Raw genomic sequence first — 23480 nt, forward strand, 5'->3', positions numbered from 1 at the left:
CTTACGTTACTAGCAGTAACAAATTAGCTGTCAAAATGTCAGCTGTCATAATCATCATAACCTAAATTTGTGTTGTGACTATGGTGATGAAAGTCCTTCGAGACATAAAACATGCATAAAACTGGATTTAAAGATAATAATTAGAATACATCACAGTGTTGACAGAGAGGCACGTATATTTTAGGCTACATTAATTGTTGTACTTCAGTCATACTTTAGTTGAATTTAAAGCAGTTTTCGCTGTGTGAAAAGTTGTAAGACATTCTCTCGGGTTGGTTTATTATCAGTATTAATCACAGTGTCTAACTTTTTATCTAATAATAACGTTGTAATGGTTGTAATGAAATAATTTATGATTTTCGTGACAGATTAACGCGGACGTTGTAAACGACACAAATATTGTGTTTTAAATGGTTTTAGTGCAAAAATATAGAATACTTTATTAGTAAAATAGTGAATTAAAATGCTTGACTCCGAAAAGGAATGGTTTATTGAAGCACCGTGGGGAAAAATATGTGGTAATTATATATATTTTTTTAACTAAATAGATTATTTTATACAAAGATTATAAAGTTTTTTTTATTTATATAAAAACTCAAGCTTGTCATACTTATTACAGAAACTAATAATTGTGTAAAATTAATAGAATGTTATGGAGACATGAAAAAGTTTAAAGTCCAAATAAGGTAAACCACCAGCCAGATAAAAAAAAGTTAAAATCTGCCTACATCTGTCTTTTGCATCCAAGTTTGAGCTAAAAATAAGATATTCTAGCAAGAATATGATGTTGCATTCTTAAAGGAGATAATCGGTAACATTCATTTACACAAACACAATCTCTCACCCTAAACTTATATATCTTCTCTGTGCCGTTGCCGTCATGACTAAGCTAGGAACATACTACGTAGACGCGGATCTGGACAATGAATATACACTTAACTGTGCAAACTATGGGTCGACGGTCGTGGACGTGGCCTTGAGCGCATGGACGTCTGATCGAAATCTGGCTCGCTGGATGTTTTGGTCAGCCGAAGCCACGTCCCGAAGATCGTGCACACTGATCAGTTGCGGTTGCGGTCGCTCTATTGCAGACTCCTAGTATGTTCCTAGCTTAAAAATATTATTGGCAGCAATCTAAAAGTGGGCACAGGTTGTTAGGGCTTAGTTTGATATATGTAAGGTGTCCCCCAATATTATATTCTTTTTTTTTGTATAATTTATGTATTTTACCTGTATTTGTATTTTAACCTAGCCTGTAAGCCAATGGTCCTGGGTTCAAATCCCAGTAAGGCATATGTTTTGGTGATTAACACATTTGTTCCCAAGTTATGTATGTATTCTCTATACCGTGCAGTCCACATGGCTTATGACCGCGTTCAATGGAGACACGCTACTTGTGGTCGCGATCCTCAGCATTGAGGGAACGAGGAAGAAGATGTATTCTCTATGTATTTGAGTATTCATCAAATACATATTACTTATAAATTGAAATAGATATCATACACGAAAGAAAAAACGGCAAGGACCACTAGTGGCCGAGCCGGGCGGGCGTGTGGTCTAGTGGTAAAGACGTTAGCCGCGTAAGCTGAAGACCCAGGTTCGTTTCCCGGCTCGGCCACCAGTGGGCCTTGCCGTTTTTTCTTTCGTGTATGATATCTATTTCAATTTATAATTTATATATAGTAGTGTGACTACTTGAAAAATAACAAATCAAAAATATTCAATAAAATAATTTGATTTGTTCCCTAGTTGTACATATTACTTGTTTATTTAGTACTTAGTACTAAATTATTACTATTGAACTCATGTTATTAGAAATGTAAGTATGTATAAATATAACCTCTTATGTTTACACACAATGTAACAATATCATTTTAAAATGCAGCATATAATACATTTGTTTTTACAAACTTGCATAAATTAAGTTACAAAAGAAATTTTTATTATTTTCTTCAATGTCAACATTATACCTACATTATTATTTATGTTTTTATGTCTATTGAAATTAAAAGGCATGTATGATGATGATATCCATACTAATATTATAAATGGGAAAGTGTGTGTGTCTGTTTGTTTGTCTGTCTTTCACTGCCTAACAGAGTGACGAATTGACGTGATTTTTTAAGTGGAGATAGTTGAAGGGATGGAGAGTGACATAGGCTACTTTTTGTCTCTTTCTGAGCTCTTTCGAGCGAAGCCGCGGGCAAAAGCTAGTTGATAATATACTTAATGAACGCGGTTGGCTTCTTTCGCGTTAATTTTGATTGATAAAAAAACCCTATGTTAAAAATATTTCAGTTGTGGCGTGGGGCTCCTGTTTCAACCCGCCTATACTCCTGGTCCATGGGGCAGTTGACTCGGCGGCAAGCTTCCGGCCCATCTTGGAGAGACTGCCTGACCGGTTCTACTACATTGGTAAGTGATAAAGTCAACCCACGATAAATAAATATTGGGGACACCTTACACAGATCAACTTAGCCCCAAACTAAGCAAAGCTTGTACTATGGGTGCTAAGCGACGATATACATACTTAAATAGATAAATACATACTTATATACATAGAAAACATCCATGACTCAGGAACAAATATCTGTGCCCATCACACAAATGAATGTCCTTACCGGGATTCGAACCCAGGACCGCGGCTTGGCAGGCAGGGTCACTACCGACTGAGCTAGACCGGTCGCGGGGGATAAGTTTGCAAGTTTTGCAACGATTTTTATAGCCTTGTGCATTTTTACATTATCCGATCTGATATCGGATGTCGGACCGATATCTCATACATTACAGGCGCCATCTTGGATTTTTTCCATAAATTTTTTTTCCTTCCTACACTGAGAGAAAAAACAACCAGTTTTCATGTTCGTTCAACAAGTTTTTTGGTTAAAATAGCGCCTACGTGCTCTTTGGTTCAAACAACAAGTTAGATTTTGTTAAGTGTAAGTAGTACATTCTACAAGAATACTTGTCATTTGAATCAACAATATATTTGAATCAACAAGTCGATTTTATAAAAGCAACATGACACATTGTTTTAAACATGTTTGACTGATTCAATCAAATATCTGTTAACAAGTTTGACCTTGTTGTTCGAACAAATTCGACTTGTATCATCAATATTGTGATTTATTCCGTTTACTAAAATACTTTTGCTTCAAACAGATGAACCCGCAACAAGTTGAGCTTGTTAAATTCACAATTTCTCTCAGTGTACATCCGATATCGGATCGGATAATGTAAAAACGCACTAAGGCCGTAACCAGGGCTCGGATACCGGTAAAATTTTTAAACCGTTATCATGTACTTACGGCAAAACCTTTAAATTTCGTTTTCGCTCGAAAAACCGCTATTTTAAACCGGTTTTTAGGGGAACGCTTTCATAAAGGTTTCGTTCGATTAACCGGTTTAGAACAAAATAAACCGGTTTATTCCGCAGTATGATAGGTAATACTGTTCTAACCAAACAAAAAAAGTCGCTGCGTGAACGTAGGTATTTACGCGGCGTCGAACAAACCGGTTTATTTCGGTTAAAATAAAGTTCTCATAACGTTCGCGTTCTTTAGAAAGTTCGGAGTAAAATCGAAATAAACCGGTTTTAACCGGTGAAAAATAAACCGGTTCCGAGCCTTGGCCGTAACTAATCTTTTTTTTTTTACAGCCATGGAGCTCCCGGGCAACGCTCACTCAGACTGGTTTCCGCCCGGAGTTATGATGTCCGTTCACGACCTGGCATATTCCATGGAGGTGGTCCGCAGACACTTCCGGTGGAAGACGTTCGGGTTCATGGGGCACTCACTAGGGACTCTTATAGGTAAGAAGGGTGAGGCATGATGTTCTTAAAAAAATACTAAAGTCATAAGTGTGCCGTTCAGATTTGAAGAGTTCCGTTCTGATCACCATCAGCAGTTGAAATGCACCAAATGTCACTGTTCTGAACGTAAATGCATGCTGTTCGTATAAAAACACAAAAATCACTATATCTATGCCTTTAAGATTTGAGGCGATCCCTTGACTTCTCCAGGATCCCATCATCAGAACTGGGTTTTGGGCTAACCTGCCCTATTTTTTTATTTATTGATGAGATAATTGCCACTATTTAATTGTAAATGCCCATAGCTGTTACAATGAAATACATAAAAAAAAAATATTTTGTTATAAAATCGTTATTTTTGTATGAAAAGGTACAACGATTTTTTCAGAAACGATTAACACGTCCCTACATTACACGGAAATGATATACGATTTGCCCTAGTCGCTAAGAGCAAGAAGAAGTATTGCATAGATTTCATCGAGGGAACCGGCCCCTTCCCCTTCTCTTTGTGGGGAGTAGTCACGTGCGATTTCATGACTATTGGGATAAATCGGATCAGTTTGACCCAAGGAACAATTTTGCCAAGCAGCATCGCCACAGGCAAAAGTACTAAGTCGCTGGCCTTACTTAATCCGACTGGTCACTAAACACAAATATGGCAAAGGGAAAATGAGCATAGTTTGAAAATTATAAGTTCTAGCTATATACTTCCAAAGACAATATTGTAGAGAATTTTATAGAGAATATACTTCTCTTAGACGTTATTGTTGTAGCTTTTACGGTTTTCATGGAAATATAAAAAAACTGAAAACAGGGATACAAAAGTGGGGGGAAGGAGGGGAAACATTGACACCTCGGCGTGTTTCTACTTCAATTTTTTCTTATGATCCTATAAGCTATATACATGCCAAGTTTCATGATATATGTCGGAGACAGACCGGATATTGGCACGGATAGTCAATTATAGCGCAGCGCGCGAAGAGTTGCAGCTGGACAGCTGACGTCACAACCAACCAGTTGTCCACCCAACCAGTTGTTGTCCCCACTTCGTGCGCTAGGACGGAGCCGGGATACCTGAGACCCAACACTCTCTGGCGGACCACGCTAGAGACAAGAAGTCTTAGAGCCTCCTCGGAACTGTCCACGCTATAATTGTTCTAAACCAAGTTGTTTACCTATCAGTTATTGTAAAATTTAAAGTGTGTAAAATAAATCGTTGATTACTATCGTCTTCGTCTCAATCCTCGATGACCCAGCAACGCCCCGATGTCTGAAAATGGTGCCAATCCTGACCTGTCCCCGACATCAGAAGGTGGGATCACATCGAGGCAAAGAGACGCAAAATAATTGCACCGGAACGGAAGTGCCGCCATATTGGCAATTTCTCGAAGCGCAAAATCAACAAATGCGCTCCCTTATCGAGACACTGAAAACTTCATCAATACCAACCTATATTCCACGGTGACCTTTGTGACCTTTCCGGACTTGGAACCCGACAAACAAGAAACCAACGCCATGACATGGTGTGCTACCGCCGACGTTGTATGGCCAACGCACCATTGGGGGGTGGCCAGCTTGTCGTCGCCATCCGCAAGTTGCAGTGACTATGAAGCCATCCAGGAAAATGTTGTTTATGAGTGATAACAATGGAAACGATCATACTAGTTTTCATAACCGAAAAAAAAAAAAAGAGGAAGTACCCGCTAGAAAAAAATGTGTCAACGAGTTAAAAGGAGCAGCCACAAATCGTTTACACAGTATAGCAATAATAACTCTTGTTACAAACTTCACGACGCACCGTGCACCGTCGAAAAACTACCCTCGCACACAGCGAATACATGCGAAACTGGGAAATATTGGATTGGACAGTCTGTGTTGACGTGTGTGTGAAATGACGTCAGTGCAGAGGACATCTCGTTACGGCAGTGTTTATGGGTGGTAAAGGCTTAACGTGGGACCAGTTCCAGGAGCTGTTTATTGCGAGCTAATTCCTAACCTAGAAACGTGGTAGTAAGGTCACGTGTCTAACCTTGAATGCAGGTGAGTTCATTTCATAATGTTATTTGGTGAATTGTGGAAAGTTTGAGAATACCGCCATCAGGCGGGCCGTATGCTTGTTTGCCACCGACGAAGTATAAAATACCTACACTTGACGAGAATTATTTGAAACATAGTGATTATAAAATTTCGAAAAGCGTAATTATTGTTTGTGTTAAAATTATTTAGTGTCTTTTGCTCTCAAAACAAAGATTCTTATTCTGATTTTGTTAGTTTCCAAGATCCGTATTCTGTAACGTTCCGTAGTTTATCAAATTTGACAAGTTATTGCCAGTATTAGAGTAATACCTACCCCTTAATTCGTGATCTATCTCGAATTGTTTATTGTGTGAAAACAGAAGCTACGCATATGAAATTGTATGTTGCAGTGTGCTACAGTCAAGTCTACACAACGTGAGGTATCTAAAGTCGCGTGTACCATCACGCGAGTACCACAGACAATGCTCAGCACTGCATTTCTTGATCTGAAGGATGAAATGTGATCTGGAGAATGGAAAAAAAGGGACAAGTTTCGTTCCAATTGTTTATTATTGAATTTTATTCAGTGTCATGGTTAAGCAGTTTAAAAAAAGCCGTTTTATTTAGTAAAGGTTTAAAGACAAACAAACACGTGCTCACACTTGTTTGTTCATTTCAAGTTTTATTTTAATATCAGAGAAAGTTCATAAAATAATAATTGTTAAATCTCATATCTAAGACAATGCCAGTCGTTGTTTATTTGTGAATTTGTTTTCCTTTGAGTTTTTACTTCGGTAAACAATGAAACTGATACCGTGCAAATTATTATTTCAGTAATGGCCAGCTATGAAACGACGTCGCGTCGTGATTTCATCTGATGCTGCAGCAGCGATAGCAGTGGCAACTGAAGCCTTGAGCTTTCGTGCGTGAATTGGTCATCGTGAGGTCTACGAATAAGAACACACCTTTGGACTCTGATACTTTATCTGGTGAGCAGTTCTCATTTTATTGGGATATTGTTGAGATATTTGTTCTGTTTAGATTGTGAATTCTAAACAGAATGAAACTCATCTGTTGCTAATGCTAAAGTAAATTCATTTTTTTTGGTAAACATTAGTTTGCAATCGAAGAATGAAACTCGTTGTTTTCATGGTTAACGTAATTTTTATTTTGTACCATATTGCTATGTGTTGCTTTGGCTCAGACTGCGTACACCATTACAATCATTCGTAAACGTAGGAGTAAAATTCGGATCTATTTTTCCGTTTCTGTGCGGCCACGTGTGGGTGGCGTGCGTTTGGTTTGGTGGTGTAATCGGTCGATGTTGGATGCCGTATGGAGGTAGTCCATATTCATGTGATGAACACCGGGTAGAGGTGGTTCATATGTCGCCGTGTGTCAGCTGTATGACGTGTGTCAAGTTGCCGAATGGATGCAACTGTTAGAGCACTGTAACTCATTACCTTGATTCTGATTTAGTGACATTTTGATCAGTGAGATCAACACGTTGAGTTTCATTCTACTATTGTTGACTTATTTTGGTACCTACATACAATTTTGAAAAGGTTTTTTTGTCCTTAACTAAAATGATAGGACAAAATATAAAACTGGTAAAGTTGACTTTTTGGTCATGTTTTTAGTTAGTTTCATAATAAAGAAAAAGTGAAAGGCTTTTTTTGATCTTACAATTTTAATTGCGGATTAGAGTCGTTGTTTTGCGAACCGTGAATTTTAGGTAGTTCTGTGACAGCAAACAAATAGGTTAACATTTAATGGGCTCACGATAGATTGAGGAAAATGCCAGATAGCCACGTACCATTTGATGATTTAGATGTAAAGATAGCGAGTGTAATATTGAGAATGAGGATCTCAGTTCGGCTGGTCAGACCGTACCAGAGGCTTCACCGTAGTCGTAGCCCGTTAGAAGTCGGTATCTGCTGTGTGCAGTCCGTGGGTGCGCGATGCGCGGGGAGCTCTGGCGGAGGTCGGGTCTTGCAGAGACCGTAGAGTCACAGGGTTGACTCGGCGATCCCGTGGGGATGCGCGTAGTGTGTGGTTATGGTATAACCAATAGGCCACGAATGAGATACTTGTTTGGATTTTATGAAATTAAATGTGTTGAAGATTTTATTGTGAAAAAAGACAACATTTGGTACTCGGTTGTTTTGGCATTGCGTATAGTGTGTAAATAATGCTATCCATTTTATCAAATTTAATATTTTGAAGATTTTATTGGGAAGAATAAATAACTAAATTGGAACTTGGTTGTTTTGGCATTGCGTATAGTGTGTAATAAATGCTATCCATTTCTTGAAATTTAAAGTTTTGAAGGTTTTATTGTGAAGAATAACTAAATTGGCACTTGCTAATTAAACAACCGTTTTGGCACTACGTAATAGTGTGTAAATGCTATCTTAAAGTTTTTAACGTTGATCATTTTACTTTGAATTACCGAGTTTCTTTGAGATTTCGTCAGGAGTGACCGAACGGTGTACTTTGCGTGTCTATTATTGTTGCAGAGTAAAACACACGAGGACGTGTGTAAGCGCAGGAAGGCCGTGTCGGAGACAGACCGGATATTGGCACGGATAGTCAATTATAGCGCAGCGCGCGAAGAGTTGCAGCTGGACAGCTGACGTCACAACCAACCAGTTGTCCACCCAACCAGTTGTTGTCCCCACTTCGTGCGCTAGGACGGAGCCGGGATACCTGAGACCCAACACTCTCTGGCGGACCACGCTAGAGACAAGAAGTCTTAGAGCCTCCTCGGAACTGTCCACGCTATAATTGTTCTAAACCAAGTTGTTTACCTATCAGTTATTGTAAAATTTAAAGTGTGTAAAATAAATCGTTGATTACTATCGTCTTCGTCTCAATCCTCGATGACCCAGCAACGCCCCGATGTCTGAAAATGGTGCCAATCCTGACCTGTCCCCGACATATATATGTTTAATCACAGTGCATAACTTAACTTTCCGTTTCTTCGTTAAGGGGTTCCGCTTCTCCTCGATTATTGACAAGTTTTAACTTGAAGCTCCTAAACTTGCACTACAGTCACTACAGAGTACCTACAAATGTGACCTCTGCATTTTCTATCGCATGCATAGCGGGGAGTGACCCAAAGAATTGTTCGGATTAATCCCTACCGTTTCTTGATAGTTACATGTTATTCATTTTATAGTTATTTAATAATATTGTCTTCGGTTACCGCGATAGTTACTCATGAAATAAAACTATGGAAACGGATTAAATCGCGTATAATGAATTTAAAATACATCCTGACGTTTCGAACTCTTTACAGCGTTCGTGGTCACCCGTTGACCGCATTATACGCGATTTAATCCGTTTCCATAGTTTTATTCTATAGTTATTTGTTATACAAAGTGGTAAAGTTGTATTTTAACGCCGAGTGTGGAATTGAAAAACGACCAAGTGAAAGGGTTCTATAGTTGAACCACGAGCGAAGCGAGTGGTTCGAGAATAGAATCCTGAACTTGCTAGTTTTTTAACACACGAGAAGTAAAATACATTTGCACCCGAGTGTAACACAAAACTTTCCCCCTCACTATAGCGAGGAAATTACAACGCAAAAAACGCGTTTATCACTGCTTCCAGTAGTTCCACAGGTGGTAAATCATCTTCATCACTAAATACAACCACTTTTATCAGTTTTAAAGCAGAAAATTTGACTATATTCAAGATCAAATTACTTTATCCACTAGTGGATAAAAGAAAAACGTACCCGCTGGTATTAAAGGACAAAACACGTGTTTCCGAGCTAGTGATGGGAAAATATAATTACCTATTTTTTTTACAGGTACCATTATTACTTCACGCGGTATTACCAGAAGTACCACATATACAACTCACCGAAGGAAAATGCTCCGAAATACACGAGAGAAAAGGTTAGCTTCATCTTTTACGATATGTTTTATATTGGGTTATTCTTACAATTATTACGAGTAACCAAATAAGCATACAATAGTACATTGACGACCGGTCTGGCGCAGTCGGTAGTGACCCTGCCTGCTACGCCGCGGTCCCGGGTTCGAATCCCGGTAAGAGCATTTATTTGTGTGATGAGCACAAATATTTGTTCCTGAGTCATGGATGTTTTCTATGTATATAAGTATTTATATATTATATATATCGTCTGAGTACCCACAACACAAGCCTTCTTAAGCTTACCGTGAGCCTCAGCCAATCTGTGTAAGAATGTCCTATAATATTTATTTATTTATTTATTATGCAACAAGGGGAGGAAGTTGAATATTACTAACGAGAGTAAGTTAAATCGTAACGGCTTGCCGGAGCGATTTAAAGACTCTTGTAATATTCATACTTCCCGAGTTACACACAATGTTTTTCATCACACTTGCATTATAAAAAAAGGCAAAAAAGAGTTCAATACAGTACTAGAAATTTCTTAACTCCCTAGGGAGAACGATTTTTCTATAACTCACGCTTCACCTGCGTGCAATAGCACATTTAGTGTGCGAGTGTGATGAAAAATAGTGTTTTTCACCACACCAACTAGTAACTAGTAGTTTGGCTAGTCTGTGGTCAAGAGTAAGCCCATTTATAATAATAAAAAAAAAACTAGTAAAGGCTCTCTTGATAATTAAAAAACGAATAGTAAAGTTGCATTTTAGCCTCTAGATTGCAAAGATTTTATAATTTTTACTTGATACCCAAAGGCCCCAAAGTGAACAACTTGCACTGCGGCAAATAATTGTTTTTCACGCCCTCTATCGTTGAGTTTCCGAAACATATCCTAAGTACATCGGATTTACTATTTCCTTTGCCTGAAAACACCATGGTTGATAATCTTTCAGATCATATTATATTTTTTATATATTCAACCACAGAATATATAATAGTACAAGTACAGAAGGCTCACTCCTTTGATGTTCACAAAATGCCGCCATTATATATTTCTTACCTACATTAACAAATGGACCGCACGCGAGCAGCCGACATTGAATTTTATTGCGCCGCGCGAAGGTCGTCGCCACTGAATGGGCCGCGAACTCGCGGCCACTGACATGTACTTGTAGCGCGGCGACAGAATCGCGGAGTGAGCCGCCCCTGATTCAACCTTAAAGCAGAATGTATAATTATTTACCCAATTTTTAACCGACTTCAAAAAAGTTAGTTAGTTAGTGTTAGTTTTTTTTTTCAGTTAAGCGGCACAAATGTGAAGGCCAGACATTCTCCTTATGACACACTTATCCATATGGACTAGAGATGGGCCGAATATTCGGTAAATATTCGGTATTCGGCATATTCGGCAAGTTTTTCTATGTTCGTATTCGGCCGAATAGTTCGGTTGCATTGCCGAATATTTACCGAATAAACAAAGTAAATAACTAATGAAGATCTTATATATTCCATTGAATAATAAGCTCCTATTTTAGTAGCTTTCTAAGGAACTACTAGAAATGCGTCAAAATATAAACACAATTGTTTTGTAAAAAAGTTAAAAAACCGTAGTTTAAGAGTTGAGAATAGTTCAGAGTTGTTTTAACTAAGTTTTAGTTATACACTAAATCATAAGAACATAGTTGTAGTATGTATAAACATCATTTCATAGTTTTAATCTTAACATTCGCTTTAAAAATATGGCGTAACCGAATATTCGGCCGAATGTTCGGTTCGGTAAGAACTGAACCGAATGTTCGGCCGAATATTCGTATTCGGCAAAGTCCATATTCGGCCCATCTCTAATATGGACCTTATTTCTTTCCTGACAAAACTTGACGTTTTTTTGACGTTGACAGGCGCTATCAATGCTGGAATACAACCGTGGTCTGACAGGCGCCGTGGCTAGCATGGTGCTTGAAAGGATATCCGAGCCAGTAGGAGATGGCCTTGTCAGGTAACCTTCACAGGTGTTTTACAGGTGGTGGAGCGATAAGTTAAACCAAAGAGGATCGAGTACCTACATAGATAACCTAACCACAAAATTAAAATTTTGAAAAAACCCCCGACCGCGACCTAGTGGACCGATTTTCATGAAACATGGCTAAGAACACTCCCGACTAACACAGCTTTCAAATAAAAAAAACTAAATCGAAATCGGTTCATCCGTTCGGGAGCTACGATGCCACAGACAGACACACACACAGACAGACAAACAGACACGTCAAACTTATAACACCCCTTCGTTTTTGCGTCGGGGGTTAAAAATAGGCTAGCCTACTAGTCAAATCAGCTTCTTTTTAAGAACTGTCAAAACGATTTGCTAATATGGAATTACTACATTATGAAATACTGAGGAGTGACGTCACGGTCAATTCATTTACTTTATATCTTTCTCTTTGACTTATTAAATGGAAATTATGTTTAAACATAACTACTGTCCATATTTTTCTTCTAATTATGTGATGCTTTATTTCGTGCACTGCAGAAAATATTTTATTTTAAGTATAGAAGAAGAGAAAAAATTTAAAAGTGGACTAACTAATTTGTTCCGTCTATTGTCCTTTGAGTCGTTGGCAACCCGAACCCTCCTTGGAACTTGTACACTCTTTTTTGCTGTGTACTTAACACAACAAAAGGGAGTGTACTAAAGTTTCTAATGGGTTGGCAACGCGCACGTGACACTCCTTGAGTTGCACGCGTCCATAGGTGACGGTGACCTCTTTCCATCAGGGGGACTGTATGCTTGTTTGCCACCGACGTAGTATACAAAAAAAGTATTTACTTGATATGTGTTCAAATTGTCAAATATTAGTATTAGCGCTACCTAGTCGAGAGTTAACGGCCATACATTTCTCGTTCCAAGGTACGTTTTTTTCTTAGACTTTATCTGTCATTCTGTCTATATAGAGTTATATGTCTTTGGTTAAATTAATCATCTATCTATCTATATAAGGTCCTAATTTATTAGATGCAGATATTTTTACAGCTGATAGTACTCGGTCTCTGGAGTATATTAAACCGTGAAACATTATAGCTTTTACGATGTTTTTTTGGAGAAAACGGAAAAACAAATTTGCTACGTAAAAACACCCTGTTTATGTGATTATTAAATGAAAACTCATTGAACAGATTCTAGTACCTCTTTTACGTACCACTTAACTGTAACTGGCCACTTCAATGACATGTGCAGTTTTCCAGCCGAACCTTTATGACATTTACAACAAACAATTGTTGACATGACAGACAGTGTTATTGTGACATGTGATAATGCACATGATGATTTTTTTTAGACGAAATTATAATTAATTTTTTTGTTAGGAAAATGAAATCAAAAAAGTTACATGAAAAGATTTCTTAATTTATATTTAAAGTTAATTATTTTAATGTACAGTATCATGTGTTAAAATATCTGCAACTAATAAATTAGGACCTTATATAGTACCAAAGACATATGTAACTCCGTATTGACGGATAAAGTCTAAGAAAAAAACGTACCTCAAAGCCCTAGAGAAAAAGGTACGGTGGCCTAGACGGCGTTACACCTTTGGGGAACGCTCGGCTAGATGGCGCTAATATTAATATTTGACATTTTAACACATATCAAACTAAGAATATGGGCCAAATTGTCAAAACTGAGGTTCAAGCTTTAAGCCTGTGTCGAGAGATGGCAGTCTATGCACTGTGATTACACATTTTACTTTGACAGTAACTCTCTATAATACTCGATCCTCTTTGATTGTACACATTTTATTAAACAAAGTCCCCCCGTCGCCTAAGTTCGGTATAAACTCCAAAATTACTTAACATATTTTCATGTGTTAAGGTTTTGTGAAGTACGAATCCTGGTAAGTTCAACAGCATACAAACTTACAATCTGTGTTAGAATGTCCTGTCCTAAAGTCAGTTCAATCTTACTTGTCCAATATAGTAAACAAACGAAACGTCAAATATGGTCAAAGACAACGACTAGTGATTGGAAGTGTCGATAAAATGATGTATTAGCGATAATTTCGCTGCTGACGTCATCAGAGGATTTTCAATTTTACGTCACACAATATTTATGTTAAAACCAAAATTTAATTCTTTTTCGTCACATTTGCAATACCAATAATCCTGTGGAAAAGGCTTGTCTCACTTTCGCTTTCTTCAGAAACATGATTAAAATCGAATCATGGCTCTCGGAGTTATCGGTGAACATAAGTACATAAAACATAAATATGAAACTGAATACAGAACCTCCTCCTTCTACGTAAAGAAGTCGGTTAAAAATCTGATAAATTATTGCAGTTCAACGCATTTTTTCTAAGCTATACAAACTCAAACGTTAATATCGATCGTTACGACTCATAGACAATCTAGACTTCGTAATGTCAGGAGTGTTTTATGTCATCCGTTCGTAATTACAATTATTGATGAAAATCGTTTTAGAAATGATATTATTCAGTGGTTTTTTGATTGGTTTCAATAGTTTGTGAGTTCATTTAAGTGTATAATAACATTTTAAGTGATGGTTAATGTGTAATTCCACAGAAAAATGAGATAATGTTTTCCAGCAGTGTTTGTTTACATGATTGGACAAGTAAGGCTGAACTGAGTGTATAATATTTATTTTTACATTTTTTTTTCCACAGATACATCTACGACCAGCGCGCCAAAACGGTCATTTTCCCGCCCAACTCCCCCGAACATCTCCAAAAACTTTACGTCAACATAAAAACGCCCACCCTCACTATTGTAGCCACAGAGTCTATAGAACGCGGCGCTTATAAACTGACACCTTTCGCTCTTGACGAAACTTGTTACCCAAATAATAATTACAGAGTGGTCACTGTAGAAGGCAAACACGATGTGCATGTTATGCATCCGGAGAGGTTAGCGGCGTTTGTTGAGCTGTTTTTACTATATGGAGTGGAAGGGCTGGATAGGAAAGCTAAGCTGTGATATTTTTGGGTTAGATGATTTAAAAAAAATCCCGAATATCGAATTTCACCATATCTGGAGGTGTTTAAGCGCATTCTTCTCAGTATCACGAGCTGATTACGATAAAAACATGTCTACTCATTTTTTTCCTTTAGGCACTGGTCCCACCGCGAGCTAGTAAGCTATGAGCTATCGGCTACAAAAACGAACAAAAGATAAGCACTCCCGTGCAAATAAAAGAGACACGGCGATTTTGATAGCTCACCGCTGGGCGAGTAACTATAGACATCGCTGTGTCTCTTTTATTTGCACGGGAGTGATTATCTTTTGTTAGTTTTTATAGGATAGCTCATAGCTTACTAGCTCGCGGTGGGACCAGTGCCATACGTCACGATTTTAGTATGAACTTATTGCGAGCGTGACGTATTGGAAACTCGAATTTTGTATGGAAGGGACACATTTTTTTAATCGTCGGGATCGAATCAGGGGATCGATTTTTGAATTTACAACGCACGAATTCGCCGTTCAGAAGTCTGTGGAAAACGATGTACGAGTACCTAATGCTATTTTTGAAAAAGGACCGCTAGTAATTTTAAAACTAGTGGTAATGACCACTCGTTTTCGATTTTGTTAGTAGAATTTAAATCGCTAGCAGTGGAGATATTATTGAACCAATTTCACGAAATCGAATGGCCGTGATTCAAAAATCGGCCCTCAGTTCGTGATTCTGACAAGAATGAGCCCAAACACGTCCAGCACGGGAAGCATGGCGCGATAGACGATAAAATATCAGGCCGTCCCTATCGCACTTACAAATAGTGCGATAGGGACGGCCTGCTATTTTATCACTTATCGCGCGACCATAATTGCCTGTCAGGTCTGGTGAAATTCGATATTCGGGATTTAAAAAAAACGCCCAGATAGGAACATTTTTAAGGTTATAAGGCACGTCCCACCAACATGGTCGCTCCCGTGTTAATAACCTTTTTTTTTTTTTTTATTAAAAACTGGCCAGTGATTGACCTTAGTCGCACCTGATGGAAAGTGACGTCAAGGCCGAGGTCCACAAAATTAAAATTTTGAAAAAACCCCCGTCCGTCGCATAGTAGACCATCATCATCCCGCATCCTTGCGTTATCCCGGCATTTGCCACGGCTCATGGGAGCCTGGAGTCCGCTTTGACAACTAATCCCAAGATTTGGCGTAGGCACTAGTTTTTACGAAAGCGACTGCCATCTGACCTTCCAACCCGAAGGGTAAACTAGACCTTATTGGAATTAGTCCGGTTTCCTCACAATGTTTTCCTTCACCGAAAAGTGACTGGCAAATATCAAATGACATTTCGCACATAAATTCCGAAAAACTCATTGGTGCGAGCCGGGGTTCGAACCCGCGACCTCCGGAACGAAAATCGCAGGTACTTACCGCTAGGCTACCAGCGCTTTAGTAGTACCGTCGCATAGTAGACCGATTTTCATGAAACATGGCTAAGAACACTCCCGACTAACTCAGCTTTCAAACAGAAAAACTAGACTTATATTGACCGGGATATAGACCGTGATTACCTTTTTTTTTTTAGAAAAAAACTAAATCGAAATCGGTTCATACGTTCGGGAGCTACGATGCCACAGACAGACACACACACAGACAGACAGACAGACAGACAAACAGAAAAAATATGTGATAGCGCGAGCGAGTTATAGTTCGCTTTCTCTTTTTAACCCCCGACGCAAAAACGACGGGGTGTTATAAGTTTGACGTGTCTGTCTGTCTGTCTGTATGTGTGTCTGTCTGTGGCATCGCAGCTCCCGAACGGATGAACCGATTTCAATTTAGTTTTTTTTGTTTGAAAGCTGAGTTAGTCGGGAGTGTTCTTATATCTACACGGGAGCGACTGTCTTTTGTTCGTTTCTATAGCCAATAGCATCGCTTACCTGCCCGATTTGGTGGGAACAGTGCCTAAGACTTATAAGTTATTGTTATTACTACTGTATAAGGGAAATGGAAGGGTCAGTGATCTTAAACAACTATATTACATATTTTTAAATTAAAGGAAAAATGGAAAAATTCACACCTCCGGCAGGACTCGAACCTGCGACCCACAGACCAACCCCTATAGACATCCATTACAAGACGACTCGCGGTCGCCAGCCTTCCTAGTATTTGCACTGATATAAGCGCGGGCGCTCGCCGTGCCCGATCAGTATCGACCAAGTAACAGACCCGAAAGCAGCGCGTGTTTTTCGCACTAAAAAATTGGAAAAGGGTATTTTGATGCCTTAAAGATGTCCACCTGTAGTGTGAAATGGTGTGGAAAGGTAACAAGAAGCTCAAATTTAAAAACAGACGGCATTACATTCCACAAATAAGTCATATTTATAATTTATTCAGAGCCGGCATAGGTCAACTTACATTGGCCACTTACGCGTCAGTAGAGGGACAGTCATACTTCTGTCCCTTTTCATCTGGCGCGACTGCCCGCCGTCCTTGAAACGGCCAATCACAGCGCGCTTAACACATTCCCCGCCCGCTCCTCGCACCCCAAACACTGGTGACTCGTATCGCGAACAAAATATACAAGATTTCTACTCTATAGGAGGTTCTCTGTGCTGCGACCTCTGCCTCTGCCTTGCCGGGGCCATCGCGCTTCCAACTGCGCCACGGAGGCCTGCTGGATGTGTGCGAATTTATCCATGCCTTCCCTCGACATTCCAGTCTTCTGTTTTTAATCATGCAGACGTTTCTGAATGATAAAAAAAAAACTATAAATATGTCGAGAGTACTGGAGAGCTATGGGATCTTCTATTAGGCACTGGTCCCACCGCGAGCTAGTAAGCTATGAGCTATCGGCTATAAAAACGAACTAAAAATAACCACTCCCGTGCAAATAAAAGAAACACGGCGATATTGATAGCTCACCGCTGGGCGAGTAACTATAAACATCGCCGTGTCTCTTTTATTTGCACGGGAGTGATTATCTTTTGTTCGCTTTTATAGCCGATAGCTCATAGCTTACTAGCTCGCGGTGGAACCAGTGCTATAATTACATCACATGTGATATTTGGATGAAAAAAAGTATATGAAGCATCTTTTTAAGAACCGGGTTTTTCGCAATATGTAAACTAGAGATAGGCCGAATACGGACTGTGCCGAATACGAATATTCGAACATTCGGTTAAGCTGTTACCGAACCGGACATTCGGCCGAATATCCGGTTGCGCCATATTTTAAATCTTGGCTTAAAGTTAAGTAACTTTTCGATGATTGGTAATAGGCACATTTACCTTAGGTACTAAGGCTCTAACGGCTCAGCCACGACATTGGTCTAAGCGCGACAGCGGTGAGCGGCGGCCATACATTGGAGCGAGACACAGCGATGGGACTTTTCATTCGCACGTATGGCTGCCGCTCACCGCTGTCGCGCTTAGACCAATGTCGTGGCTGGGCCGTAAATGTTCTTGCATAAGAAAAAAATTGTTTTGTTTTCTTAAGCTACGTTATTTTTACTTATCTGTGTTAAACCATTATGGTTAAATATGCGATCAATAGGTAGAATCTACCTCGTTCATGTTATTTTGGGTTTTACTACTTAGTATAAAACAAAGTATTGACAACATGTCAAAATTCATATTTTAAGGGTTAAAACTGTAAACGGATTTTGATGCGTTTTTTTAAATAGATTGATTCGAAGAATAGAAAAACGAAGGATTATACATATGTTATAATACCCGCGATAAAAATTAAATTTGTGTCACTTGCGTGGTAGGGTGATAGGACGGAAAGATTTAGTTAAAAAAAAAACTTTTATTAGTACATTCCAAAACAACCTACTTATATAAAATTTTGTGCCGTCTCTTGGGCTATAAAATACTTACCTTTTGCTGAGCGACACTCAAAATGAAATATTTATTTTCCAAGTAGGCATATCACAATGCGCATATGAACGTCAAATAAAGCTACGCCGGCTCTAACCCTACGCCTCAGCCTCGAGAAGATTTCAGTCCCCCCTCAGTTAGAGGGGGGTATCCACTATGGGACCGGCAAGAAACTCGGCGGGCCACTTCTTTTCAGTTATGTGGCGTTCACAGCAAAAGGTCCAAATTGTCGCTTAAGCATAAAGACTTTTAATACGAGATTCGTATAAAGATACTAGTTAATTTTATCCTTATGGTAAGCGACAAAGTGTGTGATACCAGCACGACCACGGATGATTTTACTAATTCTGTTGCGGTACAAATTCACGAAAAAAAATGTACTTTTTTGTACTTACGTTTAAAAAAATGTACCTTTATGGTTTCGGAGTTTCGACATAGGGGCCGTGGTCGTGCTAGGTAGTAACTCCCTGGCACGACCACACTATATTTAATGATTTTTTAAATTTCTGTTGTGGTTTGTGGTACAAATTCACGAAAAAAAATGTACTTTTTTATACTTACCTTTTTTTTAAAAAAACCCGCATGGTTTCGGAGTTTCGACATGGGTTGTGGTCGTGCTAGGATAGGTACTACCTGGCACGACCACGCTTAGCTTTTGAAGTAATTTACAAAGTACAATTTCTAAACATTTGTTTAATATTCATTTGACCATCAAATTAAACATAAATATTTTTATTTTTATTTTTTTTATTTTATTTACAACAACGATACAACTACCATTACAGTTACCTAATACGATAGTGTAGCAATCTTAACCTAATTATATTTTACAATAATCCTAATTAACATAATAACACAATACAAACAAAGTAGCTTTAGTGAAGTCATTCTCAGAGCAATGGAACAGATCTATCCGGGTAGCAACTCGGTTGAGCGTACGCAGGGCTCTCGTCCACGGCGCCTCGCGCAGTAGGCCGGTGCGCGCGCGCGGCTCGGCCAGCAGCGGCGGCCGGCGCCGGCGCCACACGTACCGCGGGGGCACACAGAGACTCACGGTGCCCAGTAACCCAGGGTTACTGATCCTACCGCGCAACAGTTTGAATATGTAGCTAGCTAGAGCAAGCTCCCTCCTAACCTCCAACTTGTTGTAGCCTACCATTCCCAGTACAAATAAAGTTGGGTACATAAGGGGGTAGAACGGGTAAACACCATAACATTTCAGGTAAAGAATCCTCACAAACTTATTTTGTATACGCTCTAACATAAATTTGTATTTGGATTCGTGCGGACTCCATATACTGGCATTCATCTCGAGGTGGCTTTTTACGAGAGCCTCGTATAGTGCACGTATAGCGACTATATTCGTGAATCCCTGTGTCTGTCGCATGATGAATCCTAATTGTCTGTATGCCCTCTTACATATCGTAACAACGTGATCTCTGAAGTACAGGTCAGCAGTAAAGTGAACGCCCAGATCCCGTACCTCCGTAACGCGTTCCATCGGTGTCCCCGCTATAGTGTATCGATGTTGTATTGGATTGTGAGACCGACTAAAAGACATGGAAGAACATTTAGCTACATTGAAGTAAAGCTTATTATCTCTACTCCATTGCACCACTTGATCGATATCATCCTGTAACAAGAGACAATCTGACTCATCCTTAACCTCGCGTATCAGTTTCAAATCGTCAGCAAATAATAAGCATTCCGAGTGTTTTACTATATCCGGGAGGTCATTTATCATGAGTACAAAATTTAAAGGGCCTAAGTTGCTACCTTGACTGACTCCGGACCTCGTAAAGTATGGCTTCGACTTGTACCCTGCACAATCTACGTATTGTCGCCTATCTCGCATATAGCTAGCGAAAAAGGCAAGTGTCGGCGGTGTACACCCTGCGTCTGCCAGCTTCCTCAGCAAAATGTCGTTGTCTACCATGTCAAATGCTTTTTTAAAATCAAAGTAAGTGACATCCACCTGCCCCCGGCATCCACAACTGGTGTAACCACAGACATAAGGTGAAGCAGGTTACCTGTAGTGCTGCGCCCCGCCCGGAAGCCATGTTGTGCGTCAGAAAGCTGGCCGCTGACCTGTTCCTGCAGAGATCGCTGTATGGCCGATTCAAAAACCTTTGCAGGTGCACACAAAACCGCCACTGGTCTATAATGGCATACTTTCGGACCGCCACTGCCCTTCGGTACTGGAATCACACGTGTCAATTTCCACTGATCCGGAAACGTTGTAGATTTTAAAGATACATTAAATAAGTGACATAGTGGTCTAGCCAGTACCGAACGGCAATCCTTTAGCAGGAAAGGAGGAATTCCGTCAGGACCTACTGAGCGCTTGGGAGGGAGTCTCTGCAACGCTCTGAGCACTTCAGCGACCTCTAGCTCGTGAATGCGAATGTACGCGCTGGTAGCTGTCGCTGCCTCACCGGCTGCAGAGGGGTCTAATATAGCCGGTGTTGAATTATAAACTGAGTAAAAATATTTACTAAACTCATCAGCACACTGCTGCTGCGATAAAACCTGTCCTTCCTCTGTTAATACGGTATTATAATTAGATTTCTTTTTCCGTTTAATATAATTCCAAAAGGATTTTGGATCCTTCGCAATATTGCGCTGCATCAAGTCTTGATATTGATTGTGAGCAGTTGAAATGGCTGTCTTTAACTCTCTGCGACAATCCGAAAACTTTCTATAATCATCCTCCGATTTACTTTTTTTATATTGCTTATGTAATGAATATTTTAATTTAATATTTTGAATAATTTCCGCCGTGTACCATTCCGGATATACATAATTAGATTTTACACTATTATTTATTTTGCGAGGAACACAACTATCCAACACAGAGTTTAACTTACTATAAAAAAATTCGTTACCTCAGCCAGACTATTTATATCATAAAAATCCGTCCAGTCTATATTTGCTAAAGATTCATACAATAGGTTAAAATTAGCCTTACCGAAATTCCAGCCACTTATTAACGGATCAGAATCCCGAGTTAATGAGTCAGACTCGTCGGTGCCGCGAGCCGGCGCCTGCGCAGGTGCTGCGAGAACCTCCACGCACGCCGCCAGCGGCGGATGGTACGCATCCACGGGCTGCATCCCCTCCCCCGCCGCGCGCACCGTCACGGGCCCGCTCACTCCCGCGCCACTCAATACCAGGTCGAGTTGCCTACCGTTACAATTAGGTACTCCATTGCTCTGAGTAAAACCACAATAAGTTATAAAATACTCAAAATAAGATCGAACATTGTCATTACTAGAAAACATGTTAAAGTCTCCAAACACCATTAATTTGCCCTTATACTTAACTGAAAACTGTTCTATTATACTAAACATAAGCATGTATTCATTATCATTGGCCTGCGGCGGAATATATAACACGAAACAAGCAAATAAAAACTTATTATTTAAATGTACCGTAGCACCAACCAGTTCAAACATATGGTCGTCCAAGTTAATGCCGCCGCACTTCACTTGACGTAACTCGAACCGCGGTGTGGCCACTAAAAGCGCGCCACCTTGCTTACGGCCATCCGTTCTATCGCAGCGTATTATTGTAAACCCTCGTGGTACTAATTCGGCGTCTTGAATAGAAGCGTTGCAACCACTTTCCGTTATGGCAAATAAATCTGACGAAGAAGACAGTAGCAAGGTCATAAAGTTTGTAGTTTTTGTCCTAAGGCCCCTAACATTTTGATACAGAATTTCTATAGGTCTACTATTTTGCAGCTTTGTTTGAACTCCGAAACCAAATCCATTCGCTAAATTCTGCGTCACACGGCCATACGCTCGCTTGATTTATAGCGTCATAATGTGATTTCGGAACTCCAACTATGAATGATGCGTAGCCCCTATCCGTCTTATGCTTTATTTTTTCTACTATGATGCTTACTTCATTACCACAAATGGACTGAACATGAGATTTTATTTGCTCAGCAGTAGTTTCTGACATCAAACGCCAAACATGCAGGTGCCTTTTCTTTCCCATAGCTTTTATTTCCAAAGTAGTATTTTCACCTCTAATGACATTTGTTAGTTTCTGCCTACGGTTTTTATTATTAGGAACCTCCTTCCAGTCGTTATGAGGGCCTGATGAATCCCTTCCTGTTGGAGAAATATGAGAGTTGACCTCAGTTACAACAGGGTTTTTCGCTACAAGCGGTGAAGTCTCGGTTTTCGTGGCCCCAATTTTATCAGCTGTAGACGATGTATTCTTTGTTTCCTTAGCCGGTTTGCTAGCCTTTTCGGCATAGGTTTGAGCGTTTTCAGATCGCGGTAAGGTATGTAACTCCTGTTGCTGGCACGAATCATCATCGGATGCAGATATTTTAGGAGATGATTGGTATGCGAGTTTTTGCTCAAGTACCCTCATTTTATTATCTATTTCCCGTATCTCATTTCTGGTCTCACCGAACGAATTCAATAATTGTTGAAGTTGCACGGCCTGCGCGTCCAGTCGAGCCGTGACCTCGGTGCGTAACAGTTTCATCTCGTTGATAAGCTGATGAACACTATGTCGATCGGTATCATCGTCCTCAGAAGTGACGTTCGATCGGGGACGGCTGCCCCGTTGTGTGTTTACGAAATGAGTGTTTGTGGATGTGTACGTGTTATTCAGGTTGCTTCGAACTGGTGTAGAACTGTTATTAGATTTCGGCTTCATACACGCGCACTCAGGGCAAATCCAATTGTCTTTAAAGTCTTGGGAGAAATGTTCAAACTCCGTCGGTTGTAACGCGAGACACTTTAAATCGTAAGTCTTTTTACACTTATCATTTGAACATTCCATGTATTGAAGACTGAAAATATTTAACCCGCAGCCACTGCACGTAGATGCCATTTTAATAGTACTTTATAAATATGTAAATATGTAATTTTACTTTATTAAATTCGCACAAGATACAAAAACACGTCCGTTTT

The 23480-nt window shown here is 39.6% G+C and overlaps 1 protein-coding gene across 1 annotated transcript; it reads left to right on the top strand.

Annotated features, from left to right (window-relative positions):
- Positions 1–176: 176 nt before the first annotated feature.
- On the top strand, positions 177–14884 carry LOC125240141 (serine hydrolase-like protein 2). Its single transcript, XM_048147987.1, has 7 exons — positions 177–518; positions 2299–2415; positions 3659–3811; positions 6238–6262; positions 9645–9732; positions 11608–11705; positions 14383–14884. Exons 1-7 carry the CDS (start codon positions 464–466, stop codon positions 14690–14692), a joined length of 846 nt encoding a protein of 281 aa, XP_048003944.1. The 5' UTR covers positions 177–463; the 3' UTR covers positions 14693–14884.
- Positions 14885–23480: the final 8596 nt, after the last annotated feature.

Source organism: Leguminivora glycinivorella, chromosome 26 (assembly GCF_023078275.1).
Source record: "Leguminivora glycinivorella isolate SPB_JAAS2020 chromosome 26, LegGlyc_1.1, whole genome shotgun sequence".
Lineage (NCBI taxonomy): Eukaryota > Metazoa > Arthropoda > Insecta > Lepidoptera > Tortricidae > Leguminivora > Leguminivora glycinivorella.

Excerpts from the sequence above, each read along its gene's own strand:
- LOC125240141 (XM_048147987.1), top strand. The coding sequence starts at position 464 with ATGCTTGACTCCGAAAAGGAATGGTTTATTGAAGCACCGTGGGGAAAA. Across the intron at positions 3,812-6,237 it reads CTCACTAGGGACTCTTATAG|TGTGCTACAGTCAAGTCTAC; the intron begins GTAAGAAGGGTG and ends TGTATGTTGCAG. Across the intron at positions 9,733-11,607 it reads CGAAATACACGAGAGAAAAG|GCGCTATCAATGCTGGAATA; the intron begins GTTAGCTTCATC and ends TGACGTTGACAG.